Genomic DNA, 24709 nt, shown 5'->3' with positions numbered 1-24709 from the left:
GCAAGAGTCATGATGTAGACGGATGCATAGACGGATCTAGAGAAACAAAATGAACAGCTAAAAAGACCTAGCCGTATTTTTTTAATTTTCAAATGTCTAATAATTCGGATTAGGATTCTCTTCCAAGCGAAGGGTGATGATCCTCCTAAGCAAGCCTATCGGATCGTTGAAATTTTATCTAATGATTACAATTATTATAATTTTTAGAGAGATCTCTTATTTATAGCTGTTGAATAAAATTTCAACGGTGCGATAAACTTGTTCACGAGGTTCCGGACCTTTAGCGGGAGAGGATGCTAATCCTAATAAAAATCCTTTGGGAGGGTCCTCCCAGAATACGGCCGATGGCGTCCTGCGACGGTTCCGACCTCATCGTTTCGAGTCCTACTCCACCTCTGCGGGCGAAATGCCGGTATGCATGCCATTCTTGCCGCGCTCTTTAATTCTTTCTCCACAAATTTTTCATTTTTCTTTTTGTTCAGAAACACAATTAAAGTCAGTTAATTGAAAATTTAATCAAAGCAATTTGGGTTGCTGTAAATTGGAATCTACCGTATCTGATGGACATCGATTTTGTGATGCTTGATTGTGAACTCATGTCTTTTGTTTTAGTTAATGTTTTTTTTGTTTTGGTTCAATGTTGTCTGTCTAATTTGTTAGTTGGAATAGACAAATAAGAAGGTTTGGACTTTTGGGATTTCATCATTGAAATTTCATAGATTTTTGCTTTGATATATTCATTGCATCTGTACAAATTGTTCTTTATATGCTTTGTAGCAAAAAAAATGTTGTTAGATGTGGTGTCTCGGGTCATCGTTAACTTGGAGAAGTGTTCTAAACCACTGTACTGAAGTTTTAGGAATCCTTGTCAGGTTCTTCTTGTAATCCACATAGTAGAGACCGAACCGAACAGTGTATCCCATGTTCCATTCCCAGTTGTCGAGCAGTGACCACACAAAATAACCACGCACGTCACAGTTGTCTTGCCTGCATTGATTGAGTTTTCTGTTAAGTTACAATGTTGGAGTTCTAGAAATGTCACGAAATAACCTCACAAAGATATCGAAGTGGGGAGTGGTTATTACCTTATAGCAGCAGATAGGTTCGAGAGATAGTCCCTGTGAAAGGTTATCCTCTTTTCGTCGTTTAAAGCCTTTTCTAAAGGTATGAAACGTTTATTTGGATCATCCATACCTGTGCTCATGCATTTGAACATCTGTTATTTCATGAAACTTTGAATTGTAAGTTGTGAATCTGAATCTAGTCTACTCACCATTTTCTGTTATTATCATCGGGGGGTTCCCATACTTATCTTTCAGGTGTCTTGCCAACTTTCGGATGCCCCATGGGACTATGCGCAACCAGCGGGAAGCTGCCTGGAGGAGGAAGCACCGACGAGCTTTCTTAAATATGAAATCAGTGACTGAATTCAAGGTTTTAGGAAGGGTTTGAGACATACTCTTTCTCCGATTGCCACTCCTCCTTTGTATGCTACAACGAAAGCCAGGTATAATAATAATCAGTTGACATCCTGATTTTGATTCTTTTGTAATTAGGTAGTGATTGGTCTTCTGGAATGGACCTTGGAATGGAATAGACATTCCATACGCAGGAATATGCCGGACGGAATGCCCATACCATTGTTTGGTCGACAGGAAAAAAAAAATTGGAATGGGCAATTTCCCTTCGCCCAAAGTGTTTTATAATTCCAATTGCTTTCCTTACCAATTTTACTTGTCCTACTTTGACCTTAACTCTTTCAGCGTTCATTGCATTCAATTCCATGCCGGTGATCATTCCAGCAACCAAACACTACAAGTGGGTAGAAAGTGTTTTGGCATCTTACGGGTTGAAATGACTGCAGCATCAGATGTAGCATCCTGCATTATGAACTTTCGAATCCGAGTCCTGTCATTTCGAGCATAATATGTGGTGTAGTGGTTTAGGCCAACAAAGTCCAAGGTTCCAACCAGGAAATTTGCGATATCCTGTGAAATCTCTGGTAGTCTCCTATCCACAAGCTTCTTCATTGAAAGTGGATATTCGCCAAAAAATAGTGGATCAAGGAACCTGATTCACTTTTCTGTGTTATTTGTGTTTATACAATTTTTGGTCTCTGTGACTCATAGATCATTTACAAAGAAATTACCATCCCAATGAAAAATCGATTGCTCTGTGTGCTGCATCTCTGTCCTCATCATTATCAGATGCAGGCTCGTACCATTTGGCATCCAATGAAATTCCTACTTGGCCTCCTTGTATCTCCTAGATGGTTCAGTAAAAAAAACATAAGTTCCATGTGTCATTTTCTTTAACATATGGCATAAAGTTTACTATTTGAGTTAGGAAGTATAATTTTACAGAAATGAGGGTACCTTGAAAAATTGCCGGTAACTATGATAAGCGGCAGCATGAGACAGGAGGATGTTGTGAGCAACAATGTACGGTTCAGCAGATGAATTTCCCTTTTTACAAAACAAATGGCCAAGAATAGAACATCTCCCCGGAGCTTGTATGCCCAAGTCATAACCTTGGAGTGCGTTACCATGTGGCTCGTTGAAGGTGATCCAGTTCTTAACTCTGTTGCCAAAAGTTTTGTAGCAGGTGAAGGCATAATGTTCGAAGTCTTTTCTGTAAGCAAGTGAGGTAAATGTTAAGTCTTTTTCAGCATTTTCAAATCCTTTCCTGCAGCTGTTGGATACTTACATTATGTTTGCACTCAACCACCCTTCGTATCTGTCTTCAAGCGCTTGTGGAAGATCCCAGTGATATAGAGTTACAAAAGGTTTGATCCCTAATCGAAAAGAATAGTTTGACCTTCAATAACATTGTCATTGAGAAAGAATTATTTTCTTAAAATCAGTTATGGATTTCAATGGCATTGTTAAAGCAATCGAATTGTATTCTTGAAAAAGAATTCTCTATCTAAGAATTATATTCTTGTTGAGGTCTCATTGCGTACCTTTTTCGAGTAAAGCATCTATAAGGCTGTTGTAGTAGTTTATTCCTTCTGAGTTGGGTTCTCCTGTTCCATCTGTTTCAGGTTATTTTCGAAAGCAGTAAGTAATCAGAAGACAGTGAGATAGAGAAAACGAAAATCTGGACAGAATCAGATCTTACTTGGAAAAATTCTCGGCCACGATATTGAGAATCTGTATGCATCCACTCCCATATCCTTCATCAACTCTATATCACTCTGCAAATATCAAGTTTAGTTTAGTAATTTACAATATACTTGAACTCTGCCATTTGTTTACTCTGGATATGTTTTGTGTTATGCTATTACAGTAACTCCATTATAACTTCTATCAAAAATAAAGAATTTTAACGGGGTAAATAAGGGATGAAAGTTCTAACAGGTTACTCAAAATGACCATTGCACCACTGCGACAAGTTCAGGGGGGGCCAATAGTCACTGATTTTTTATTAGGGACCGAAGCTCCAATTAGCCTAAAGTTAAGGGACCGTTGCTCTAATTTTCTCTTAATTTATTATGAAAGACTTGTCTGAACTAAAAAAAGACTTGGAAGAAAAGAAAACTTTGAGACAATCTGCTATCGCTTGTAAGGTTAAAACTCCAGAAAGTCAACTTAGGTCACTGTTATGTTCACCTGAAATCTGTGATATTGATCAACTGCTGTGTCTGCATTGCTGAAGTCCAGAATCCTCCCTGTTAAACAAACAAAACAATCTCAAAGCCGCTTCTTCCGTAAGTTTCTCTTTGTTTTTTGCATATCATTTAAAATGCCTCATTGAATTTGAATTCATACCCGGTTCTTTCGCGAAAGTGTCCCATACGCTAACTCCCTTGTTTCCTTCATTTGCAGCGCCCTCAAACTACACCACATACAAGACCCCATGAATGGTTAAACTGCTATTTGACATGCAAGCTCTGTCGAGATGTTGAAACAGAAACAAAGGAATACCTGGTATGCTGAAGAAGCTGTTCCGAAATCAAACCCGTCGGGGAAATCAGCTCTGCTAAGAGACTCCGCGTTTGCGAAGAGCCTGGCTATCAAAACCAGGACGAGGCATAGTCTCATGGCGTAGTCTTGAGGTTCGCTTCCAGCTTCATGGAGGATTCTGAATTTATAGAGGAAGTAGAATAATAAGCTAGCTTAATTTTAAAGTGAAGGATATGATCCCATTACTCACCAAATTAAAATAAAAAATAAAAATAAAAATAAAAATAAAAAGATTCAAAAATATGTTGGAGGCAGAATTTGGGCAAAAGGGTTTGATATGAAGCAATTCTCTTGTGCTGGAAGGTGACGTGGGGAGGTTGGCTGTTCTTTGTGTGCACGTCACAAACGATAAATTTGGAAATTCAGGCGCTCCTCAGAGGAAGCAACTTTCATGTTTGGTAGGTACTTTAAAGGTTTTTGTTTTAAATATTATTGTCACTTCGCGGTCTACCAGTAGTTTTTCTACTTGAAATTATGAGATCTTAGATTCGAGTTATTTGCTGGACGACTTTGCTATCAAATTATTATGACTATTTATTATGTGACTTAGACCAGATTCTACGTCTCTAAGCACAAATATCTCGTTGAAGGAAAAACAATTTTGGAATTATTATAAAATAATTTCTTTGTCGAAATGATAAGATTTAAGCAAGAATCTAAATTTCGAAATTCAGGCGCTCCTCAGGGGAAGCAATTTTCATGTTTGATAGGTACTTTAAGGGTTTTTATTTTAAATATTATTGTCACTTAGTAGTTATAGTCTACCGTTATTTTTTCTACTTGAAATTATGAGGTCTTAGATTCAGTTATTTGCTGAACGACTTTGGTATCAAATTATTATGACTAATTTATTATGTGACTTACACCAGATCCTCCATCTCTAAGCACAAATATCTCGTTGAAGGAAAAACAATTTTGGAATTATTATAAATAAAATAAAATCCTCATCTTATTTATTTGTCCAAATGATAAGATTTAAGCAAGAATCTAAACGAAGGACAATCTTAAACCTTGAGCAATGGTACCGTCCACGTCAACCATATAAGTTCTAGTTGGTAGGGAAGATGACTAATATTATATTTTCACCTCCATTGCCTTCTTTCAATTTTTTAATTTTTTTTAAATTTTAAATTTTTTTTTAATTTTGTCACCGTGATAGGATAGATACAAGATATTGATGGTCATCTCATCTTACACATAACCTCATAAAGAATGAGAAGGATATAGGGCCTTGGCGTTCATGAATTGCGTGGAAAATACAAACTTATCACCTTTCAACCGCCAAATCTTGGGAACAAGACGAATATAAGAACAAAGAATATGTGATTTGGGTCGAATAATTTATTTTATTCATTATTTTTATACTTTTTCTCGTTACAAAATTCTATCCATTCCATGGCTAATAAATAAAAAAGTAGTTTTGACTAGGACACACAGAGATATGGAAAATTAACATTTTAGTGGTGGAGCATCCAGCATTTTGCTTTTGTGACTCGTGAGTGAGTATATTCACATCCGTTTGTGTTTGTGTATTTTTTATTTTTCAATTTATCTTTCCAAATTGGCTATTTAATTCCACACCCTAATTTTAATTTCTAACCCCAGAATTAAAAAAAAAAAAATTGTTTTTAACTTGGGGCTATTGGGTAGCTTGCTTTCCAAGAAAGCTAACATAAATTTCGGAGACAAAGCCCTGGCTCCCCTTGTAAGGCCTCCGGTTAATCCCTGCCAAGTTGCGTGCCCTCGACTCAGTGTGCCCTGTAGTAGTAGGAGTGAGTTCGGTTTCATTCGATTTTTGGTTCCATTTTGGTTTGGTTTGGTTCATTTTTATTTATTTTTAATAACATGTAAATAAAATTTAACACAAAAGGCCCATTAATAAGTAGCCCAACAGCACATGGCCCAACAGCTTCTTCCTCTCCACGGGTTGAAGGAGGCCCCGAGAGGGCCGTTGCAGATTCTGGCGACTACGACAAGGTCGGTGCAGGAAATCAGGAAGGATAAGACACCCCGGGAAGGAGAAAAACCGTTTGGCCGCGGAGCGTAAATCTCCACGGCCCGGTGAGGATACCCAAATCCAAGTCTTCACCTTCCCACATCCTGAAGACGCCACCCAAGTCCCCAACATCTCCGTCTTCCTCTCTGTCGTGGAAGCTCTAAGGCTTGACTTCCAGCTTTCCCTGGGTTCGCAACGCCACCGTCGAGCAGGGCAGGTCGAAATCGACGACAGCGGGGAGGACGGTAGTGAGCCCTGATTGGACGCTGACGTTATCAGGTTTTCGATCTCGTCGATGTCGGATTGGGAGGATGTATTATAAGAAAATTTTCATCTAAAATGCATTTTGCACGACATGAAGATAATAGTTTGGTATCGTGCTATGGGTAAAATAAAAATTAAAAAAAAATTAAAAGTAAAACATAAAATAAATAAAATTAAGAAGTAGAGAGACGCAGCTCGAACTCATGCCCTCAAGAAGGTCCAAAGTGCAATTGAAGCAATGGAGGCCCGTGAGGTTTAGAGTTTAGGGGTATGTGAATGGTAACGCAAGAATAGCAGCAGGCTGTAAAGATAACACTTCGAGTTTAGAATGTTTCAGCACCTGACGCATCGAAATTCTTTTCTCTCACCACAGCTTAGCGGATAAATGTTTATTTTTTTTTGTCTTTTCGAAAGAAGGAGATACTATGTTAAAAGTTGCAAATTTAGTGTGAATTTTATAATGAATAATGTTAGGAAGACTAAATTTATATACTAAATTTGTAAACTAAAAGATGTGTAACCAATAAGAAATGAGCACGTTTATCAACGTTTAAATAATAATCTAATCATCAACTTCCATATTATTTAATTTACAAAATTTAGTCTACAATTTTTTTTAGTACATTAATTATTTTACACTAAGGGAAGAGGAAGTTCAGTTAAACCACAAAATGGACAGTCTAATTTGGTATCGAATCCGTCATCCATGAGATTCGAATATAAGACCTCTCACTTTCAAGTGAAGATGAATACCACTTGTCCATAGTATTAAGGGCTGATTTGGTATTGTTGTGCTTTGAAAAAAAGTTGCTTATGCTATGCTGTGAGAATAAGTAGATGTGAAATAAAGCAACAGAATGTTTGGTAAAGCAGTATTATAGTGTTTGGTAAAATTTTATGTAAAACAGATGTGAAAAAAAGTCAGTTTTTCAAAGTTAGGTTTTGCAGATTCTTGTTTTTGGCTCTTTTTCACCAAAAACTGTGAAAAAAAGTTGAAGCTGAATGTTTACCAAACACAAAAACAGCTCCCAGATTTTTTTGACATCAATTTTTTTCATAATCACCTCAGTACCAAACCAGGCCTAAGTAGCAATTTAGTCTACAAATTTAGTTTCTCTAATATTACTCTTTTATAATGGATGATAGTTGCTTATAAGGGGACCCTACCCCACAACAATATTTCATCCAACGAACCATTGATTGACCCATTAGACCATATCTAAAGGAGATGTCAAATTTTGAACATAAAATTTGAATTTGATAGCCTATATGATATTTTGACATCTTTTAAGTTTTACTTTCCACCTGATATGTCAAATTAAAATTTTATTTTATTTTTTATAACATAAATGGTTAAATGAATAAAAAAATTAATAAATGACATTTAATTAATTATTAAATTGCCACCAACAGGAGAGATAGAATCTAAAGGACAACATTCAATATTAATTATAAGAAAACTAATGAAAATGACTTAAAAACTTTGAGTTTTAATGATAAAGACAAAATAAAGAGTAAAATGAATAGTATCAGGATTGACATTTTAGTGTAAAAATGTGATTTTTCGTTAAAGTGAACTGTACCGTGAGTTTTTCGTTAAAACTCTCTTAATTATAATAATGATTAAATTAATAAAAAAACATTTAATAATTAAGATAAAATATTTGAAGCTACTGTCAAATTTGACAACCTCTTTGCTGCCAATTCATGTCAGCGCCACATAGGAATTGACATTTCGTTTGGAGAATATTAGTGTGGTATTTTATTACTGTTATAATTTATGTGAACTTTTTGACATCTCATTTGAAGATGCTCTTAGATTGAAACGAAACCCTACCCTTTTAGGCATTACATACTAGAAACGGAGGCCAATTTCGTAACTTCAGCAATTAGCTTTCCAATCTCTCTCATATAGCTGACCTTTCTCTGTCTCTCTCGCTCTCTCTAGAAAATCTACATCGGGGTTTATCGAATAGGGTTTTAGCTTTTAGGCCGTTGCAGCATAGACTCTCAAGCGCAAAGACAATGGCTTTGACACTGCGAGCAGCGGCGGCGGTGGCCGCCGGTTCCACTCGTGGCTTGGGGCGGCTCTTCTCAACAAGTTTCATTCCCTCAATGAACTCTGCAACGCCTTCGGCTCGAGAGCAGGCTGAGCCGAGCACCAACCTCTTCGTCTCCGGTATGTCAATCTCTTCCTCTTTTCCCGCTTTTCCCCTCATTTCCTTCATGTTTACCGATTTATCTCTTATGGGTCATCGGCGTTTTGGTCTATTTTGAATTAATTTGTAAAAAGCTCGCATCTTTGTGTGACTTGTTCAATGATTTTTGAGTTAGCTGCTGAGAAAATGATTACAGGAAATCATAATTTTGTTTAGACTTATTTTATATGTTAATCACTTTTGGGCAACCTAGAAACTCAACCCCCACCAAATTGATTGGTTTGCTTACTTCGATAATTTAACATTTTGTTTTTAATTACAGAAATCCTAATTAGGTACCAACTGTTGCTTTTCAATTTTCTATGCTTTTTTTTTTTTTTTCCTGACAAGCCAAACAGAGTGTTACAGAGTTAAAAGTTTGTAACTTCTTAATTATAGACTGATATTAAATGTTGGATATCTACGGTCCATTTGATAACTACTTCGTTTTTAGTTTTCAATATTTATGCTTGAAGAATGGTCGTGGAGGTGGGGAGGGAGGGGAAGTAATATAGAAGAATGAATGAAAACAAAATCTTGAAAGTGAACAAACTTTACTTTTTTTGTTTTAGTTTTCATCTTCTGTACCCATACATTTCTTCTACGTCTGTCCGACCATGCTTCCTTCACTTATGTATATCCCTGTATATCTCTCATTTCTTCCATGCATTTCCCTCCATCCCTAACAAAAAAAATTAAAAACTAAAGGCTAAAACCAAAAATGAAATTGTTATTAAACGGACCATAAATTTCGAGTTTTTGTTTTCTCTTTCTTTGACATTTGTCTTTAGCAGTTGTTTTTTTTTTCTTCGTATAGGTTTACTGTCAGGTATAATAGAATAAATAGTATCTTTTGGAAATGATTGTTTACTCCTCAGTCAATGTTATTATTGAATGTGCAAATGACTGATGTATTTAGTGAGTATGAAAGTTGATTCTGAAAATCCATGAACCACTTGATGCTAACAATGGATAGGCGACTCTTCATTAACGAGCTAATGTTTTGTTTCCCATGGCCCGTCAGTCAGATGTAGTTTTGAATTTTTTTTTTTTTTTTTTATTAGTAAGGGTTGGAAGTGCAAATTTATTTTTTAAGGCAACAATTTATTTTTGTTAAGTACAGGAAGAGTTTCGGAGCTTATCCATGTACATTGATGATCTTGAAGGCAATTTCTTTGTCTTCCATGTATTTTTAGATTAAATCTTTCATCTTTTGTTTAGTTGATAAGTGCCTTGCAGACTTTAGTAGTCTAGATTCATTTACACTTGAGTTTCCTTTTGGTTTACTATGATTTTTATTAGGTCGCTTATCTGTTTGTTTTCAGGGCTCAGCAAACGTACTACTACAGAAAAATTACACGAAGCCTTTTCTCAGTTTGGTGAAGTAGTTCATGGTGTGTAGTTATCCTTCACAATTGTTATTTTTATTAGTGATTTCTATAGTAAATATTTACTAATGATTCTCTGCTGTTTACAGCTAGGGTGGTAACTGATCGAGTGTCAGGATATTCCAAGGGGTTTGGTTTTGTAAAGTATGCTACCCTAGAAGATGCTGCCAAAGGCATAGAAGGGATGGATGGAAAGGTCAGTTGACAGTATTCCTTGCACCGTTAAAGTTTGTTAGACACTACACGATAAGTCAGTGAAAACACAATATTTTGGCGATGCAATATGGCTTCTCCCAACCCAACAAAAGTGTTCTCTATATTTGTTGGGGTAGCCTTGTTCCATTGGATGTACTGACACTCAAACTCCAGAACTATAAAAAAGAAAGATGTTTAACAAATTGAAAATCTTCCTTCTAAAAAATATTTCATCAATTCTTCAGGAAAATGTTTTCAGTTACTTCCCACTGGCTCAAGGCAAACAGAATGCACATACTTTGCTTCCATTCAGAAGGAAGCTCTAAGACTGATATGAGCACAATATAAGAAATTTCCAGTCGGGGCCCTCATGATTACATTACCTTAACATTTCAAGCACTGAAGCAGTTTTAGCATACTTAGTTTTCTTTCAAAGACGTATCTGGAACTCTCCTTGAACCAAAAAAATATGTTTACTTTTTCTGACTAACAAAAAGCCACTTTCACTCTATGGAGTTCCATGGCATGGAAGTTCCAATAAGCTAACGCAATTATCTCATGACCAAACTTTGCTGCATGTTCATCCCATAACCTGCGGACCACATGGTCTGGTGTCCAAAGATCATTAGCCACCAGATTGTCACGTTGTTCAAACTCACAATTGCGGGAAGCTTTTACAAATTTGAAAATAAGATTTCATAATTTTGACATTATATATATTTAGTTATCTTGTTATTTGTTATTGCTGCAATGTTTTCTTTCTTGCATTCATTGAACAAAACAAACACTATTGATGCCTGTTTGGGAATTTACTTAACTTGTAAGGCCCTTTAAAATACGAAAGTGTTCAGATATTACTTATCACCCTTTCTCTGGCACTGCTACTTTTTAGGGGTTTTGTTTATTAATGTCGATTCAGCCTTCCTCCTCCATTGATAGTGGGAATGGTTGTCCATTTATTTGTTATCAATATTTAGTATACACACTTTTCTATCCTGGAACTGAAGTTTTTGTTTTGTTTGTGTGTAGTTTCTTGATGGTTGGGTCATATTTGCTGAATACGCAAGACCCAGACAGCCAACTCCACCACCTCAGAACAATATGGCTTCACCATATAGCCGTTATTAAATCCTGGGTCCAAGGCGAGAAAGCTTGTCAGGTTAATAATATTTATCACCAGCTAGAATTCAGTGATCATACTTCATCATTTTTCGGTGTAAGGTTGGGTGGTCTTCATTGCCTGGAATTTCATAAATGAGGTGGGGATTGTCCTAATCTGACAACCAATCAAGATTGGGAAGTCAAATGTAGCTTCATTCATATGTTTTAATGTAGTCTGCAAGACTGTTTGCTTTTGTCAACATGTAGCGGAACTTCTACTGATATATCATATATTCTAGACCTCTTTTTGAACTTGAACGGTAGATGACTTTGCTTGTTGGCTGTCTGGTATTGTATTATTCTTCGGGAAAAAAACTGGAAATTAAAGTTCACCAATTCCTTTGTATCTTCAATTTGTGTGAAGGGTATTCAGTTTCTCTGAGCTTGAGGCTGATGCCTCGTAAGCGTTTCAGGCATGAGGCATCTAGAATTTGTTGAGTAGTTGAAATCCGAGTTTGAGTTCATTTATGAGGTAGGAGTCCATGCTGCGATGTGAGCCGATCATTATTATTGGCCTTTTTATGTAAGGTATGTGGCTTCCTTCGTCATCTTTGTGCGATATGTGATTAGTGCTACTGATTGGCATTAAGCCTAAGCTATTACTCAATTAAGTAGTGATGGTCCCGATTGTCTTCCCCAGTAGTGCCAAGTCCTAATCCTCGTGATAATTATCCTTGGGGCTATTGATTAATTGTTGCCATTAGGCCTAAGTCGGTACTGGTCCCTCTTGTGTTTCTCATCGATGCCATGTTTCTTAATAAGGTCATACTAACCATGTTAGCTCCCATCAAGTCAGCTTTCGTGGTGTGTGTCCTGCCTTGTCTCGTTGAGATCGTTTGGTATGTAGCGATTGGTCGACCTGATTATCAGAAAGAAATCCTCATTTTCCATGGTTTTCCAGTTGCAAGTTTGTAGTTCAGTGTCGTATATGTATGATCTGGCACTTCAAGTTTAGTGTGTTTTGGACTTTTGGTAGACACATACATATGGTGGCTAGATGCAGATGAATTTCGCTAGAACATTACAAACTCAGTCTTTGATGGCTTCTCCTGCCCTTAACTACACGAGTGCAGGTGTGGCCTTAGTCGGCCAATTGCATTCACACAATTTCGTGACATGCCCCAATGGCCGTCGAGCACCGCCTTGTGATCGAAGCAACCGGAGAAAATTTCTGGCCGTGAAAGTGACCAGACATTGGATATTTTGAAGTTAAGGCCTCGTCATCGAATTAGGACAAACAAATCGTTTTTTGGTTGGATGGAAATTAGAGGGGGAATGAGAAACAATATTAGATGAGTCCTCGTTTCTCAGCAGCTATGCAGCAAGCATTTTTGGGGACAACTGGTCCTGTCAGATTTAGTGAGTCACAGATGCTTGAATTGTGGCTTTCTTTCAAGAATGATATTTAGCAGAAAGAAAGAATTTTATGGTAGAAGTTGGGATTAAATGAATGAAGTCTGAGACGAGTAGGATTCTCTTCCTGTTTTTTTTTTTTTTTTTTTCCTTTCCTTTTCTCCTCTCCTATTTGAACGGTCACGATTAAATCACGTTAACATCTTATATTAAGTTTTTTTTATAGAGAGAGAAGGACAAAATGGGAAGTGTGAGAGGAGGGAAGGAAATGGAAGGAGAATAGAAGGAAAGAGAATCATGATTGGTCTAAGAGCCATCGATAAACTACTGTTTCGTTTGCTAGAATCAAAATTGTGGTGGAAATGAATTTGGATTGTTGAGAAGGGTGCATATTGTACTCCCTTCACTCTTTTACGTGGTTCAAAATGAGGAATGCTTTCGTTAGTCATTCGCATTGTGTCGTGCTGTCTCTGACTGATACGAATCTCATGGATGCAACTTATAATACTATTGGATAACTGTAAATAATAATGTAAGAGGAGGGGTTTTACAGTCAAAACAAACTCGAAACCTCTTCCAAAATTAAGAAGAAAAATATTGCAGAACTAAAATCATAGAATTAGGTGTAAGAAATAAATGAAAATAACTCATTGCCAGGCTGCCAGGCATTTCTATAAATAACAGGTTCAAATGTGGCACGTTTTTGTTGATTGATCCAATTCGCCTTGTTATTAATATACACAAAACGTGTAGTGTATTTGTTAGATTGTAGTGGATGGAGCAAAAGTTGGCCAACATATTGTTTATCCCCGTAGGCAAAGCACTGCGAGTAACCTTTTGTCATGTGGTAATCCGACGTCAAAGATTATGACCCATCAATTGAATTTATTTATTTGATAAGGATTCAGTACCTAAAACTCTTCAACGATTTAATGTCATTCTAAATTGGTCTCAATTTTTTGAAACATTCGAAACAAGTACCCAACCTATTGAAAATGTCATATCCGTTAAGTTCAGATAATTTTTTTGTTAAATGTACATGTGGCAACAATGAGTCTCACTTTTTAACTTACCGTGACACAAATAATAATAAAAATAACTTAAAAAGCGACACGAAGATGAAAAAAAAAAAAACAAACAAACAAATTCACAAATAAAATGAAAGACAAAATGAAGATCGGGAAATATTGAGCCCCTGTCACCTCCAAGCTCAATCTACCACCGAAACCCCATCCCAACCTTTGTGCTAATCTTGAAAGCTGTGATTGGCCTAGTTAATTTAACAAAAATTAAATTAGGGTCTAACGAATGTGATATTTTAATAGGTTAGATGTTTTGTTCGGAATGTTTAAAAAGGTTAAGATCAATTTGAAATGATACTAAAAGGTTGGGGGGTTTTAAGTACTCAGTCCATTATATAATTTAGAGGAGTTTAAGAATTTGTTGAAAATATTAATACGTGACAATAATCAGATGGGGCTTGTAGGATAATTGGGTTTTGTGGGTGAGGTTCTTGAATAAAAATGCCCTCTATTGACATAAATTTGATTAATTTGTCGCCCTTTATTTGGGGCATGTTTATGCTTTTTTAATTTAGGTTTTGGTAAGTTATGCACACCAAGTAATATTATTGGTAGAATTTTAAAAAGTTATAAGTGGTGTGTTATCTTGGGGGATGGTGTCTTCTTGTTTAAACTTATTACGTTTTATGTTTAGACTTTAATTATTATTTTTTATTTGTGTAGCATAAAATAATAATATCGGTGGTATTTAAGAATAAATCCAAATTCCATACCTTTGTCATAACTTGATTACCCACCACAAGTCCAGGACAGCAAACCACATCAAAGCAATTTGTAATTACGTATCAACCGTATACAAAGTGACACTTTTATTTTTTTTTTACTTTTTATTTTTTGTTTTTATTTTATTTTATTTTTTTTGAGAAAAAAAGTGACACATATTTTGAATAAGAAAAGTGGCATTTACAAGTCACTTTACGAAGGAATTAGATTCCATCTAGATTGATTATGTGAGATCTTAAGAATTCTTACATTTTAATCATTTATCATGTATTATGCGGTAAAAAATCATTTAACTTTTTTTTATTTAAAATTAAATAAAAATAATATCTAACGAAAAATAATCACACGATATACGATTAAGATTAAAATATGAAAATTCCTAAAATTTCAACAAAATGAATCAAAAGAGAATCCGCTTCCTTTTCTTTCTGACGTTCACATTCTAAATATACAAAATTTAATAAATTTAAAAGCTGACGTGATGTAACCTTTCTACAATCACAGTTGGCGATCATTAATTTTTTTTTTTTAATTTTTATTTATTTATGTTTTACGGTGTTGTTTTCAAGTGATTACATGAAGTATTTAAAGAGTTAATTGCCTTGTGTCATTTAAGAATAAGCATGCCTTTCAACATGAAAAATAAAATGTCCCACATATTATTATGTTAATGGTACGACGTGGTTAGGGCGGCTATAGGGAGAATCCACTGAGGCAGCCAACTTAAGTGAGAGACATTCATTTTTATTTGTAGGTGAAAGATCTTAAGTTCGATTTTCGTTAAAAACGAATTTGAACCACATTATTACTAGTCATTGTAAGGCTAAGCTCATCCCCACTCCTTTAGTGTAGATGACATCGTCTGTTCAAAGAAAAAAAAAGTTGTTCGTAAATGCATAAATAAGAATGACACTCATTTCTTACAATTTCATTCATCAAAACACATGCCATTAGTCCTAACAAATCCAACCCCTTACCACAGTGATGGAAAGGTGATGAGCTATTGTATGACAGCGAAAGTTCAAACTCTGTCGGTAACTAATTTAACATCTAATCTAACAAAAATCTAGCGTTTAACAAAAAAAAAAAAAAAAGCATGTAAACTCTCTTTTATGCCATTTTTTTTGTCCGTTGTACGCCCCTACCACTTGCGCTATAAAATACATTTTTACTTGCATATCTTACCCATTAAAAATTTATTTGATAATTAAGAAGAAGATTTGAATTGATAAGGATCAAAATCATGGGGCTCCTTATATGTATTTTCTATACTTCCTCTTTCCGCAATATTTTATCATTACAAATCATGTGGCCCCCGAATATTGAATCAGATTGGACATTGAATATTGATTCAATTTACCAAAAAAGCATATTGAATCAAATTGAAAATGTCAAATTTTCTTTGTAGACAGAGCCACAGAGATGCACTACTCTACACACCATGTCATTCCATAAATTCATTATGATTGGAAATAAGGAAAAGATGTATATGAAATAGATTCACTTTTAGCATAACGTTTTTATTTAATAATATAATATATGTAAGTTTTTGTTCAAATGATTTTACTATTGGATCATAATGCCACCTGCAAACATGATAGTGAACTAGTTCCATGCAAATTACACGGTCGAAAACAGGGGCACAATTGTAATAATCCCACAAAACCATGCCCAGTCTGATCGCATGCTTCAGATAAATCCCAACAACATATCCACCCAAACCAAACGCATATTATAAAATCCTCGCTCTCCCACAAAAACCAGAGGAGAGCCAGGGACAAAGTCCACTCCCCAAAACCTTCTATCTCTTCAGCCTGAAACTAAATAGCCTGAACCCTAGACGAAAATGAGATCCCGCCAATGGCACAAACCGTAAATCTCAACAATTTCGAGCCCCTCTTTCACACAATTCTCAGGTAACGCACATCGTAACAGCAAAATCACGCCATGAAGTTCTTTTTAGAGTTCGTCTCGTGCTGCAGGGCCACACGCCCCGCAACATCCACCAGCGAGCCGGCTCCGCTTTCTGAGGAGACGAGGTCGCTGGTGATGGCGCCGAGCGGAATGATACGCTGCAGCAGAAAGCGCAGGAGCTCAGTAAATTCGTGCGATTGGAGGCCGTCGCTAAGCTCAATTTCCGAGGATAACGTTGCTGCGATGGTAGTGGATCGAACGGCTGGGATCGAGAGATCCGTGAAGAGGAAGAGCGGTCATGATCGAACAAAAGTTCAGGTCCGCAGCCACGACGAAGATTACTGGTACGTGAATAGTAAAATATAGTACATAGCAAAATAGTAAAAGCATCGGATGTTTTGCTTTCTTTAGACCACGACGTTGTTTCATTTGTGTTTGGTTTTGTTATTAGAAAATTGTTAACCACACTCCCATTTTTTCCCTAACATACTTCACTCTTTGTTTCAAATAATGGGAATTAATAAATCAAACGAAACCAGGAAACATAATTAAATTAAATTGATTAGTTATCATTTCTCTTATTATTGGTTGTAAATTGATTACACATTGTATGGAATTTTTTTCAGGCGAGCTTCATTTGCGATTCCGGCGTTCTCTCCGATGCCTTTTATGTTTTGATATCATGGGATGAACTTGCAATAGCAGCCGGTTATTCATGCTCGAAACTGGGTGGGATAATGAAATGAGAGTGTGTGTATATGAACTTTAGGAAAATAACAACTAAAAAGCCTTCTTGTATTGTACCATTGTACTCGAATAGTACATTTGTATATTTTCCATTTATTTGTTTAGGTTTCCAATTGTTCATCCAATCCACTTACATTTGGCTTTTGTTTCATAACTCAAGTTGAGTCTAATTAAATGCTAAACTGGAAATTAAGTTTAACTGGAAATTGTTTTGTTTATAATTTTAATAAGGTAGAATATTAAACTTAAAAAACAAAACAATTTAAGGCAGAATATTGCTCTTAAAAAAACAATTTCCAATTAAAATTCTCTTCAAGAGTAAGAGATTTCAAATTCAATCCGACCACGACAAAAGAAAAGAAAATTTTCAAATTTCATGACAAAAGAAGAGATCCCAAAAATTAATACAGAACCTTTCAACAGTCTTGAAACAAGGTATCCTATATCGCATCACTACCTTAGTCTGTCCAAGGTGTATAGTATTAGGGAGTTGATGCAAATGTTCATACATGGTAAACCGTTGGATATCATATCATCATGGACTGGCAATATTTGTTTATATTAACGTAGAAAGTGACGAGCGGGATATAAATATGTCGTTTTAATTTTCATTGAGCCTGCAAGATTAGAGATAGATAAGCTGAGCAGCCATAGATCGTCAAATGAATCACCCTTTCAACTCAACAGAGTGACTCATAGTCTAGTGCGTAATCTGTTGGAAATGGAGCATAATCTAGTTCATTAAGTTTTTTGTTGACTAAATTTGGAGGGATTCATATTTTTGCCCCAAGGGTTGGGAGAGTCTAATAGACGGATCCATGGGGCTTTGTTGTTGTTGTGATCGTCAACTACTAGCTAAAAAGGCACTTCACTAAAAAAAATGCACATGCATGGCAATTGGCAAAAGTAGTGTCTGATCCAATTCAGCCTTGTTTGGTTTGTCAAAGTTATGAAAACTGAGGTCACTCTAGTTTATGTTTTATTAGAATATCCTAAAATTAATTGGCAATAACGTAGAGAGGCTCAAAATTAATTAAACTATGTACTTAGCAAAGCTTCATTTTTCAATGCATGTACTCTCAACAGGGGAGCTGGATTGTAGTCGCTTCGCTTATATACGTCGTCAAAATTAAGAAAATATGAATTTAAGTAATTGGCAGCTGGATGGTAGGAGGCTAAGCTGTTGACAATGGGAGGTTTTTGCCTTCGGAAGAGAAGCAGATTGAAATTATAAGTGAAAAGCATGCGGTGTGGTTTCTGTAACCTCTTGCAGGGATAATTATTTTGTAGTGTGGTTTTTGGTCATATATATGCATTCGTACATTACCTGTACTATTTGCTACGGATTAACAATTTATGCTACGTACTGATAACGTTAATTAAAAAGATACAATGTCAATCTTACAGACTTATTATAATCAGGAAGTGACAAATTCACACACTTCTGAAAGCACCCTCCCCATCCTCCATCCCAGTCAATGTATCATACAAAGGCTTATTCAACGTCTCCGGCAAATAAAATGCAAACATCCCACCCACAATCCCACACATGGCAAACACTGCAAACGGCAAACCCCCGCCCAAAACCACCACAAACGGGGCCAAAATCGCCCCCATTTGTGCGGCTTGTGTGGCACATCCAAGCGCTGCATTCCTCACCACAGTCGGAAACAACTCCGTGGTGTAAATAAAAAGCAAATTGTAAGTCCCCGCCATCCCAAAAATCCCCAAAATCCCGCACACCATCCTAACAACTTTCCACACCCCAACATTCCCCACCAAGATCCCAAGAAAACAAAAAACCCCACTAAACCATAGTGTCCCAATTGCCAGTGGCTTCCTTCCATACTTGTCCAGTAATATTGCTGTGATTGTGAAAGCTGGCATTTCCGCCACGGCATTGAGTAGCACGTTGATGTAGAGGTTGGTTTCGAGGTTGACAACGTTCAAACTCAAACCATAGTACACGACCGAGCACAAGAAATTTATGGTCACAGCTAGGAATAACCGAATTCGAGTAACTGGAGACTTCATCACATCAATTAGAGAACCACTTATTGCTTCTTTTCTCTCCAATAGTTCCTTGAACGTTTGGTCATCCTCGTTTGTAATAGTAGTACTATTATCATTGCTTGCTTCTTCGTCTAGGGTTAGGACAACTCCCTCAGGAAGGTAGTTCTTGTTGGACTTTGCAATTACGCGCATTAGTTTCATGGCTTCAGATATTCTTCCTCGTATGAGGTACCACCTTGGGGACTCAGAGACAAATGGTAGGACAACGAGCAAGAAGAGCAATGATGGGATTGAGGAGACAATGTAGAGCTCGCGCCATTGTGGGAAAATGTACGCAACACAAGAGAGGATTGCAATTCCTGTTGAGAAGAAGTAGAATGTGGACATTCCTGCTGCACCACGCTTTGTAGGACCGACAGGTTCTGTGGCAAGGACGAAGGCACATAGACCAACCCCACCTGTGCTGAAGCCGGTGAGGAGGCGGAAGAGGACGTAGGTCCAGTAGTTTGGGGAGAATGCTGTTAGGCAGCCGAAGATCGTATTCACAATGCAAACAACGGTTAGGGAGCCCTTTCTTCCTAAAAACGAGTCTGACAAATGCCCAAAGATTCCCGCACCTAAAATGAAAATACGTAAATATTAATCTTAGTAGCCAGTTAAAATATAATAGAAAAAAGAGAGTTCATTATCCAACATTAATTTACAATATTTGGTACATTGACTGAATTACACTAATAGTTTGTAATATCGACAATGTACCAAATGATATTTACTGGCACCTGTTACAGCCATTCACCATTTACATACACAGGTAACAAGTAGTACAACACAATGAAACCTGAAGAAAGAACTAAAAGAGAAATTTGGGCCCTATTACTTGACATGGACCATGAAAACGATAAAGAGCACTAACCAAATTTCCTCTATCAATTTGGTTGCTCTTCTCTTCTTTTTATTTTCACTTTTTTAATACAATGATATATTTATACTAGAGGATTAAAGATTGTGCTAAATCATAATTTGGTACTAAATTTATCATCTACGAATTTTGAACTTAAAATCTTTTACTTACAAATAGAATAAAAATATTACTAAAATGTAGTAGAAGGTGTCTTATGATGCTCCAATTGTACATGATTCATGTGCATATAACTAGAATTAGCATGACTTACTAAAGCTATGATTTTATGATAGGATCAACGCATTACTACTGACCAAGGAATAATAGTGGCATGTGATGTCGACCTATATACTATTCTATATCGCCAGTTATTTGGGAAGGCTTTGCACACATGCATGTAAAGGAACACAGATACATGCTACCTCTAGAATTATTGGCATGCGGCTACGCTATTTGCAGGCTTCACCCGTATGAAAGCATCTTTAACTCAATCATGTAACCCCATTGTCGCCAGTTATTTTTTGTTGCATGTGAAGTAACCCGTTAATGGGATAGTGTGCTCTCGTCTTTATGTCTACGTTCCAATCTTTTCTTCGTAAATTAAAATATATTGTTTTGTTAGAGAACAAAAAGGAAATTAAAGTCAAATGATTAATATTTGTTTTCTTCTTTGGGTAGGTACTTACGCGAGATATAATCATTCGAAACTAGGGTTTTGTTTTTCTTTTTTAGTCCAATGATATATTTTTACACTACAGAGAGGGAGAGTTTGGCTAAATTACACAATGAGTAACCGAATATGGTATTACATTTACCATTCACAAGATTCGAATCTAAAATTGGTCAATTATAAAAGTTACAGAGGAATAATCCATTAAAACTATAGTTCAGAGAGAAAATTGGTAGTTTCTTAAAAGTTCAAATGAGAAATCGGCCAATACCTCATATTAGATATGAACCCTTGGTTTTGTCTAATCTTTTCACATTTTCCCGTTTAATTCCATTATTTAAGCTAATTCCAAGAGTTCAGTTTACATATGTGTTTTTGTTTTATATTCTATGTTTGAGAATAAATTTTCATATTGGACATATGATAAAATAATATGCATTTAAATGATAGAATAAATTTTATATTCTATGTTTGAGAATAAATTTTCATATCGGACATATGATAGTAAAACTTCACACCTAATAATAATATGTAGTTAAGTTGGAGTTAATATCCATGATGTTAGTGGTATACATGCTAAACCTAAAAAGTGTATAATTTTACCCAAATTCATCCAAAATATACTAAAAGAGAAAAGAGATCAAACTTGAGTGCGTGTTCTAAGCAACATGGGATATGTTTTGTTATAAGTATAAAGAATGAGAGAAAATATGAGCTTAACCTTATCTGTTATACAACCCAAAATGATGTATAGCAAGATAAATGAGAAGAACACGTGAGACCTCAGACCTGTTCCATATGTACTTAAGAAATGGACAAAATGACACCTATATCCTCACGCCAATGAAACCCAACCAACAAACTGAAAGCTACCTAGATTTCTCTGAGCTGCATGCAGACACAGAACATTCGTCGTCTTTCTCCAAAAGCATCCGCATATTTTGACTTCACTCACGGTATCACGTAAGTACCCTAGCTTGTTCTTCTCTCCACAGTCCAAATATTAATTAGTTTGTTTTACAATATGTATATGTGTGTATATATATATACACATATATATATATATATATATATATATATATATATTTACAACTAGATATATTTTTCTGTTCTATCGCGGTCATATTCTGCTAGCTGCTAGTGATAGTGATGCTGATGACAAGACAAGCCTTCTAAAGTCCTGATTAAAAAGTGTAATTTGGACATAATAATAAGGATAATGCTAGCCGGACTCGCCGATCTCGTGAAACTGTTTCAATTTAGTGCTCCTAAGGTTCCACTGTTACAAGAACTTAAGAAATTGTAATTTAAAATTTTCAGTTCTCTTCTCCCTTGCACTATGAATTGGTAACCATGGTTGTCGATTTGCATATATCCATCGAAATATACTGGGGAAACCTAGGATTTGAATCTGTAAACCAAAGAAACAACCCAAGATCTAAATTTTGGAACTGAAAAAAGTCGGGGGTCAGTCTGCAATTTGAATTTGTCTCTCTCTTTTCCAAATTATTAATTTTTATATGGGTTTCTCACCACATTTTTTTTTTTTTCTCTAAATTTTTCCATCGGAAATTTGTGGATATTAGATACATGTTCTTGAACCATGAATAATTTGTATATTTTGTGGACTATAAGTTAGTGGGTTTGCTTGATAAGCTTTTAATGGAGTTTTTATAAGTTAGGAGCCATGATCCTTTCATCGTTTGAGAGATGCAACGGGAAATTTTTTACAGATATCTGGGTTTCATCCGCATGGAGATAAATTGGGGAGGAGAGGGTGAGGAAGAGGGGACAAGAGAGAGAAATATCATTATTACAATTTTTTAAAAATTATATTGAGGAACACATGGTTGGCGAGTCGGACTGGACCAAAAACATGCTGTAGACGTAACTTTGTACAAACTACTCTTTTGCAATATAACCAATTTTCCTATATATATTTTTGACCGTTTAGGCAAAGTACTAGTTACGTAATGCTCTTTGGTTTATTTTCATACAAAAATATTTATACTTTAGGCTAAGTCATATAGGTTAGTCGTAATAATTTGACTACACAAATCCACAAATGGAAAAACATGAACTATCTTCCACAACTAGTCAAAGACAGATTACTACTATATAATGGAATGGCTTAATCATTTAAAAATGTCCACATGCATATATTCAAAATAAAACTATTTGTACCATATTTACTGTGCGAAATATTCTTAATGTTCATTATATCTTCCTAATTCATGAATTGTGACATCCCACATCGCCCAGGGGAGTGATTCTTAAATGTATATTCCCATCCCTACCTAGCACGAGGCCTTTTGGGAGCTCACTGGCTTCGGGTTCCGTAGGAACTCCGAAGTTAAGCGAGAAGGGGGCTAGAGCAATCCCATGATGGGTGATCCACTGGGAAGTTGCTCGTGAGTTCCCAAAAACAAAACCGTGAGGGAATGGTAAGCCCAAAGCGGACAATATCGTGCTATGGTGGAGTCGGGCCCGGGAAGTGGTCCACCCCGGGCCGGGATGTGACATGAATTTTTGTCGTTACAACATTACTGATTATTTTATGTGAGTTGATAGTCTTTTCTAAAATCTATATTAAAAAAAATATGTATATTCCATTTGTGTGCTCGTTATATTCTTTGCACCTGTAAACATCTATCATCGACAAATTCGCTATCAAACAAGTTGGACCAAAAACGTATTTATATTTTCACAGTTGTAGAAGTTTATCTCGTATGTTATATTATCCCGTGATTTTTTTTAAAATTATAAACTAACAACAACAGATTAATTTGAGGGGGAGAGGAAGAGTAGGAAAACTGACCAATCATACAGCCGCCGAAGAACAAGGCCTGAGCCAGCCCAACCTTATACTTCTCCTCACAAACCAACCCCCATTCAGCAACGGTCGAGCTTCCAAGACCGCCGATCCACTCCCATGAACCCGATTCGAGCCCGCAAACGGTCCTCGCCCCGGCATCGCAACCCGAACCAGCTGCTCCATCCAAACACCGCCAAGCCGGTTCACGGTCCGCAAATATCATGACCATGGTGTGGAAGGCCTCCAGAGCCCAAGCCAAGCTGGTCAGCACGAAGTGCTTCATTTGGTACGGACCAAACTCCCCGCAATACTTTTGTAACATGTCGTCGATGCATAGTTTCTCTGATTCAGGCTCTCCGGCGGGTTTATTTGCATTGGAGAGCAGAGGTGACCGGAGTTCGGGGCTCTGATCGCCTCCCGAGTCAGATGACGATGATGATGAACGGGTGGGCATGTTATGAATTGACCTAATTAACTTCTTGTATAAGAGGTGGTCGTGGTGGCGTTTCTCATGTTGAAGGTTTAAGAGGTGGTGGCTATATATATACTTGTGTTTTTCCTTGTCACCAGGAGCGTGATGCTTTTGGCTTGACACGTGGAGGGAACTCTAGCCGTCGATTTGTTTCCTAGCTTTTCTGACTCAAATGGGTTTTGCGGGAGAAGTATTTACCTGACATAGGTAAACGGTCACCCAGACGTTTTGCACCAATTATATAATATAACGTGAAGATAAATTTACACTTCTCGTTATATTATTGTCACGAAATATTGTTGTGATGGTGTAAGTTTCTCTCTTACGTAGGGCTTAGGGGTGGCCTGGCAAGATTAGGGAATGCTGTTAGGATCTCTTTCCTTGGCATTACCCCATTTATCATGAAAGTAATAACTATTCTTTTGTTCGTGATAAATCACTATCTCAAGGACAGTGGTCGGTGTGAGTCACAAAGGGTTCATTAGGTTCATAGCCCAAATGCTGAAAATGTGAAGCTGTAGCTAAAACGCCTGAAGTCGTGTGAAAGAAAGAAAAGAAGAAGAAAGGGATTTTGCACCTTGGGTTTTTGCTTTAAGCTTTCCCATTGGGATTCCTCTACAATTTGTTCCCCAGTACTCTTAATATGTTGATTCGATATTTCATAACTCATTTGTTTATTTTATACGAAAGATCTTGATGGAGCAGAATATGGATATGTTAAACGCTTTTAAGCACTTGAACCGGAAATTTTTTACAAAATTTCTTAAACTTGCAACAAGAAATACAGAGTATTTAAATAAAAGAACAATGAAGAATGAGAAAGATGAAGAACTAGAAAGAAAGTTTATACAG

General features: G+C 36.4%; 4 protein-coding genes across 4 annotated transcripts; 2 read left to right on the top strand and 2 right to left on the bottom strand.

Moving 5' to 3' along the window:
• Positions 1-556: 556 nt before the first annotated feature.
• Positions 557-4061, bottom strand: LOC137715243 (putative beta-glucosidase 41). Its single transcript, XM_068454496.1, has 13 exons — positions 3927-4061; positions 3771-3837; positions 3612-3670; positions 3121-3196; positions 2963-3034; positions 2707-2794; positions 2376-2631; positions 2150-2265; positions 1847-2070; positions 1460-1491; positions 1274-1376; positions 1086-1194; positions 557-987 (listed from the first exon to the last, which is right to left on the bottom strand). The coding sequence occupies exons 1-13, from the start codon at positions 4041-4043 to the stop codon at positions 792-794; spliced, it is 1515 nt and encodes a 504-aa protein (XP_068310597.1). The 5' UTR covers positions 4044-4061; the 3' UTR covers positions 557-791.
• A 4092-nt stretch (positions 4062-8153) lies between these two features.
• On the top strand, positions 8154-11425 carry LOC137715917 (organelle RRM domain-containing protein 2, mitochondrial). Its single transcript, XM_068455280.1, has 4 exons — positions 8154-8404; positions 9749-9817; positions 9901-10007; positions 11036-11425. Exons 1-4 carry the CDS (start codon positions 8251-8253, stop codon positions 11132-11134), a joined length of 429 nt encoding a protein of 142 aa, XP_068311381.1. The 5' UTR covers positions 8154-8250; the 3' UTR covers positions 11135-11425.
• Positions 11426-16125: 4700 nt separating this feature from the next.
• Positions 16126-17104, top strand: LOC137714698 (uncharacterized). Its single transcript, XM_068453841.1, has 2 exons — positions 16126-16583; positions 16866-17104. Exons 1-2 carry the CDS (start codon positions 16273-16275, stop codon positions 16915-16917), a joined length of 363 nt encoding a protein of 120 aa, XP_068309942.1. The 5' UTR covers positions 16126-16272; the 3' UTR covers positions 16918-17104.
• Positions 17105-18283: 1179 nt separating this feature from the next.
• Positions 18284-23929, bottom strand: LOC137716454 (organic cation/carnitine transporter 4-like). Its single transcript, XM_068455916.1, has 2 exons — positions 23389-23929; positions 18284-19616 (listed from the first exon to the last, which is right to left on the bottom strand). Exons 1-2 carry the CDS (start codon positions 23837-23839, stop codon positions 18421-18423), a joined length of 1647 nt encoding a protein of 548 aa, XP_068312017.1. The 5' UTR covers positions 23840-23929; the 3' UTR covers positions 18284-18420.
• Between the last annotated feature and the right edge of the window lie 780 nt (positions 23930-24709).

This window comes from Pyrus communis, chromosome 14 (assembly GCF_963583255.1).
Source record: "Pyrus communis chromosome 14, drPyrComm1.1, whole genome shotgun sequence".
NCBI lineage: Eukaryota > Viridiplantae > Streptophyta > Magnoliopsida > Rosales > Rosaceae > Pyrus > Pyrus communis.
The sequence above is the reverse complement of the archived record's forward strand: the minus strand, read 5'-3'. Positions and strand labels throughout refer to the sequence as shown.